Below are 5,916 nucleotides of genomic sequence, written 5' to 3' on the forward strand. Positions count from 1 at the left end.
AATGGAGAGTTGAAAGTTTGAAAGTTGATTTTGATTGGAAAATGATTGCAAAAGTATACGGTTACGACCGTTTCTGATACGTGTAACGGTACGAAACGGGGAGTTTTGATTGGAAAATGATTATTGTTTCAAAAAGTTGAATGGAAAATGATTACTGCAAACTTTCGTTGATTGGAAAATGATTACTCCAAAAATTTGTTGATTGGAAATTGATGATTGCCCTCGTCGGACCGTACTAGCGGCCGGGCCGGGCGGCCGGGCGGGGCCGGGTACGGTCACCGGTCACCGGTTGTTTGAGATGTTTTTTCAAACACATCTTGACAGTCGTCTGTGAATCAGAACAAGACTTTCTTTGTTTTCCTCTTTTCCTTTTCCCATATCAGTGAGGGAGGCCCGCCCGAGGCGGGAGGGAGGTAGAGGGAGAGAGGAAGGGGTGGAGGAAGATAGGGATCGGATGGAGGGGGTGAGTAAGCGGGAAGGCGGGAGGGGTGTACTGTAGTAATAGAGGGCGGAAGGCGGGAAATCTTTGTAGAGCCACAAACCAGGTACCCACCCCTCACTTCGACAGATAAACTTTAATCTTTTATTGACTGAAAAAGAAGGGCAAACCGGAGCAAACAAAGGAGGGGGAGGATAGAGCCTACAAACAATCATAACACGGGCAGTTAGACTTCGGAAGAATTGATTTGTACCGGGTTTGCAGGGTACTGATTTTCAATTAGATTTTGAATTAGTACCAAGAAAATGGACAAGAAGGATTTATGTAGTTTACTGTATCACAAGAATTAGGAATTTCTGAAAATCGAACTCCTTGAGCTCAGTATCCTACCGGCTTTTGCTTTTTTCATGGACGGTGGGTAGTTCTCCCCTCCTCTCCGTGGCAGCCATCCTACCAAGAGGCCTACCACGAGGACCTCCCTGAGCCGCTGGCACTACTGCCGACTCTTGCCGCATGCAGTTCCAGGGCGTCCCCCTCCTCCTCCTCCTCCTCCTCCTCCCGTCTGCCATGTTGACGTCTGGAGGCTGGGAGCACCTGGAAACCTTGCGTCACTTTGATCCAAGGAATAGTTTCGAAGCCATGGTAACAAGTAGGCTGCTTCCGACGATAGACGTGGATCGGATGCAGTACCTCCAAGTGAATGTAAAGCTGGCAGAAATGTATAAAGACGGGATTACATGCAGCTCCAGGGTTCAGACTTTCCAGTCGCTTGCTCGACGAGTGGTCAACCGTCATACCTGGCTGTTCCCACATCTTCGGCTCACTTTGAACTTCAAGCACGAACCCCAGTCGCCGATCGCGAGTGGGGTAATGTATCAGGCGGATTTATTCTTGCAATTGAGACAGGACACCAACCTTACTGCCTTGTTTCATCGTGTAATTAGCAATCAGGCAGAAGATGTGAAATCAGTGGGTCTCTGCGACCTATCTTTTCACGAAGTCACTGTGAGGAAGGGAGAATGTGTTTACTTTGAAATCACAGAAAGCCCTGACGAGCTTTTCAACAAGATATTTCAACTGGCTAGGATATATGAAATGAGGAGAGAGTTTCTTGGAGAAAAGACCAAGATTTGCGCTACTGGAATTATCATGAACGGTGGAAAATCCCAATTCACCGAGACGAGCTTAGTTGCGAAGGAGTTCTTCAAAAACTTTCTTGTCGACGCTGATCATGGGCCGGTGGTGGAAGTGGGGTTGAGAGATGTTCCCTTTTCCTGGGTTATACTCCACAGAGAACCGTGTTCAGCACCATAGAGGACTTGAGAGACGAGCTACAAACAGAAATGAAGGAAATGAAATCAGAAATCAAGAAGGAAATCAAATCAGAAATGAAGAAAATGAAATCAGAAATCAAGAAGGAAATGAAATCAGAAATGAAGAAAATGAAATCAGAAATCAAGAAGGAAATCAAATCAGAAATGAAGAAAATGAAATCAGAAATCAAGAAGGAAATCAAATCAGAAATGAAGAAAATGAAATCAGAGATGAAGGAAATCAAGGACGATATATCAGAAATCAAAGCCCTTTTAAAGCGTCCTACTGGTGGTGCATGATTCGTGATTGTACATTGAGTAGATCCGATCGCTTCAGGTCATACTACTCTAGCTGGATGTTGTATTCTGGACTCATACCGGACGCCCCTTGGACGTAGCGTAGGGAAATAGGATGACGATGCAGATTCCTGCAGTGGTGCTGCTGATCTGATGAGTGTGTGTGCTTAATAAACAGAGATCGGCACTGGGAGTCGTCGGAGGCGTTCTTGAAGGTGCCGACAGGACAAGCCTCGCAGCCGCCCGTCGTATTCCTCTGCCTGCCTGCTCCGCACTGCTCGGTGAAGACGATGTTGAAGACATGAGACGCGTTGAAGTCGCGCAGGAACTGCTGGCGGTCGAAGGTCTGGAGGAACGATGCGAAGAAGCTGCGTGCTGCTGTGACCTCCAGGTGGCCTTGACGACGGGAGAGGAGGAGGGAGAGGGCAAGGGGGTTGTGGAGGGAGGAGTGGACGACATATCGGAGGAGTTGAAGGAATCTGTGGTGTAGACTGTGACGTTGCCCTGCTCGACCAAGGTGTTGGACTGAGTTCCCCCCACCAGCGCCGAGGAGACGAAGTGAACGAGTTCGAGAGAGAGGAGGAACAGGAGGAGAGAACCTCCGTCAGGTTGCCCTGGAGGTCGAGCGTGAAGGCGTCCACGTCCCCCGAGGTGAAGACTTCCGCCAGCACGTCCACCACGTCGACCGTGCACTCCGAGCTCGCAATGTGGGAGAAGTAACCGGGGTTACATTGCGCACAGGCCGTCATGCCAGGCTGAAAGGTGAAAGTGAGTCACACACTGGCACGAGCCGATCGTGAAGCTCCCCACTGCAGCCGTCGAGCTGTGGGGGAAGCAGTCCTGACAGTTCACTGCGTCCGTCTCCGTGTAGTTGGGGGGGTTTCTCTCGGTACGATCCCTTGGGGCAGGAGGGACAGACGATCGGACCGTCCCGTTGCTGGAGGCGTAAGTCCCGTCCCCGCAGACCGAGCGGCAGGTTCCATTGCCCGTCACGTTCTTGAACGAGCCTGCTGGACAAGGAAAGCATCGGAAGGCAGCTTCAAACACGTAACCCCCAGCACAGATGCAGCTGCTGGTGGCTCCCACCGACGTCATCCCCACCAGGCAGTTGGTACATGCCGAGCTGCCCTCCAGCAGCGAGTAGGTTCCCACGGGGCAGTCATCACAGGCCTGGAAGCCCATCAAGCCCTTGAACTGTCCTGCCGGGCAACCCTGGCAGTCGCTGATGTTTTTGCCCGTGTATCCTGCCTGGCAGGTACAGTTGTCTTGCGCAATGCTGCCGACGGGGGAGGTAGATGGGGCAGGACAGGCTTGGCAGGATGAGGAATTCACGCCGGCATAGCTCCCTTCGGGCCAGGGGCGGCAGGCAGGCGTGTAGCTGACTTGAACTCGTGCAAGGAGGGAGGGGCAGGAGCTTGTGTTGAGGCTCGACCCGTTGATCCTCATGCTCAACTCTGAGTTGGGTGCAATGTCAGAAGTCTTGGTGATCCACGTGTGGACGTCAAACTCAGTGCCAGTTGCTCCCGAGGTAGTCGCGAGACAGCTTCTCAGTGAACGCGAACATGGAGAAGGAGGCTGCGAGGGAGTAACCACTGGCGTTATGCGGGGAAATGTAGATGGAGACGTTGAGCTCGGAGGTGCCGGACAAGGTCAGAGCTGGGAAATTCAGAGAGCAGGGTGACTGCGACGTCAGGTTCAATGCACTCCTTGACTAGCTGCACCAACTCCGAGGAGAGGAGGGGTTCGCTGCCTGCTGGGCAGCTCAACCCTTGCGCCGGGAGCACGAGCCATGCAAGCTGAAGGAACGACGCGTATGCGAGGACCGCAAGACCTCTTATCTCTTCAATCCTCGTCCTTCTTCATACCTGCGACCAACCACAACCATGGGCGCGTCTACCAGTCAACACTCGGCTGAGAGTACTCAGAAGAGGTGATACAAGTCTAACAAACTTGTGCTCCGTCATGTCGTGACCCAGGCTCAGTCACTCGGAGGCCGGGCCCCGCCGGGCCCGGCCCGTATCATAGCCTTCACAAGTTCAAGGACTCAGTGGGAGCCTCGGCGGATCCCGGCCCCTCCCAAACCGTTAACTGATATCTTTACTTTATTGGAAGCCTTCATGGGATCCGCCCCATGGTGTTTTACCCGAAGATGCAGGAGGCGGAAGCCGGGGAGGGGAGCAGGACGACAATGCAAGGTTGGCCGCCATCGCATGTAATGTCTACATGTCACACTCGGAACGGCGACCATGTACAGAAGCATGCTCATGCATCTTGCTTGAAGGGGCTGTTGCGAATAAGGACGAGTATGCCAGCTAGAGCAGGGTGATGAGGTTGTGGGGCATGGTTACATGGCGCCCTACCTCGTCCTACGCCGCTCTGCTGATTATCTTGTGCATGTTGCATCTACACACAGATGCTTTTCGCAGCCAGCAACATGGGAAAGCTGGAAAACTGATGCAGAGAGCGAGTGCAAGCGCCGTCGACATGTCGAGATGTTTGCTTTCTCTGAGAGGAGGCGCAGCAAAGAGGAGACAACCAAGACATAGACTTGACAATGCTGAGGATAGTTCGAGCAGCGAGGACGCCGTGATCCGAAGTTTGCACAGGAGGAGGCAGCTTTCTAAGAAGAAACGAGAATGCTCAGACTCAGACTCCCAACAGAATCATGGCGGTAAACACGACATGCACGGCAATGAAGAACAGAAAGGAGGCTATGGGGGTTGGATGATGATGAACCCTACGGTGGTGGCCGAAGCTGGGAAGGGTGCTGGGAAGGCAGCAGCGGGAAAAACGAGGAGTTTGCGCGCTGAAAGTAGCAGGGAAGAGAAGCGAGCAGCGAGAGAGAAGAGAAACGAGACCTTGTCGAGAGCTGTTCCCTCTGGTCCGAAGAAACTGTCCAGAGGAGGTAGTAAGGAGACGGGAAGAGGAGCAGGGGTCGTGAAGGAGAGGAGGGAGAGGAGGGAGAGGAGTTCTATCTATGAAGAGTGGGCGGCAAAGTCATGGAAAAGCTGCTTCTTCTACCGCAAGAGTGCGAGGGTGGAGTCAAGGTACCTCAACGAGAGCTTAAAGCGCGATCTCAAGCGCAGGAGGAGGCACTTCAGGTGGGAGGAGGGAAGGGGGGGGAGGGGCCTCGCCTTGTTGCATCCTGGTCATGACATTGTGCTGGGCAGCCAAGGCGGGATGCTCCTTCATAAGGCAGTCGGGTCGGTTACCAACATCTTCGATCTGCTCGCTACTCTCTCAGTCCGGGTGATTCCGCTCGAGGTTCAGGTGAGCTGCTGGATGTCTGCAAGTGCTGGTTGTGTCGGCCACGAGGCTGATCGAGATGTAACTGAGTGAAGCCTTACTCATGTCCTACTGAAATGTCACTGACGTATGGCTGATGTATGGCTGACATCTGACGGTTTCTGCTGTAGGACTACAGAATAGAGTGGAAAGATCCCATGCCTTTCTTCGATTATGATGAGAAGTTCCGCATGGATAAGATCAAGGTTGAGAACGTTTCTTCGCTTCTCTTCCCTCGCTACTATTTGCCTCGTGTATCTCGTGCTCCTGCTCTCCACTCCACTCCTCTTCCATTCTTCAACTTTGTCTGCTCAAAGATCATTGTCTTCCTGCTTGAAGATGAATGTCATGGAGGGCTAAGGGAGTCAAAGGACAACAGGAGGGCAGTGAAGAGGTTAAGATGGAGGAGAGAAAGACAGAAGGGAGGATATCAAAGAGCATGAACTGCAGCGGAAAAGATGCAGACAGAAATAGAAGATGCTGGTGCTGCTGGTGTTGTTGTTGTTGTTGTTGTTGTTGTTGTTGTTGTTGTTGTTGTTGTTGTTGTTGTTGTCACAACTCAGAACTCTGGTTCGTTGTTCA

General features: G+C 52.1%; 2 protein-coding genes across 2 annotated transcripts; one reads left to right on the top strand and one right to left on the bottom strand.

Moving 5' to 3' along the window:
* Positions 1–1,718: 1,718 nt before the first annotated feature.
* Positions 1,719–3,495, bottom strand: GUITHDRAFT_147491 (hypothetical protein; the record flags this gene model as incomplete). Its single annotated transcript, XM_005820955.1, has 4 exons — positions 1,719–1,770; positions 2,238–2,395; positions 2,649–2,804; positions 2,860–3,495. 4 exons carry the CDS (start codon positions 3,493–3,495, stop codon positions 1,719–1,721), a joined length of 1,002 nt encoding a protein of 333 aa, XP_005821012.1.
* Positions 3,496–4,443: 948 nt separating this feature from the next.
* Positions 4,444–5,777, top strand: GUITHDRAFT_119773 (hypothetical protein; the record flags this gene model as incomplete). The annotated part of the gene is made up of 3 exons (XM_005820956.1): positions 4,444–5,150; positions 5,220–5,319; positions 5,466–5,777. The coding sequence occupies 3 exons, from the start codon at positions 4,444–4,446 to the stop codon at positions 5,775–5,777; spliced, it is 1,119 nt and encodes a 372-aa protein (XP_005821013.1).
* Between the last annotated feature and the right edge of the window lie 139 nt (positions 5,778–5,916).

Source organism: Guillardia theta (assembly GCF_000315625.1).
Source record: "Guillardia theta CCMP2712 unplaced genomic scaffold GUITHscaffold_157, whole genome shotgun sequence".
NCBI classification, from domain to species: Eukaryota; class Cryptophyceae; order Pyrenomonadales; family Geminigeraceae; genus Guillardia; species Guillardia theta.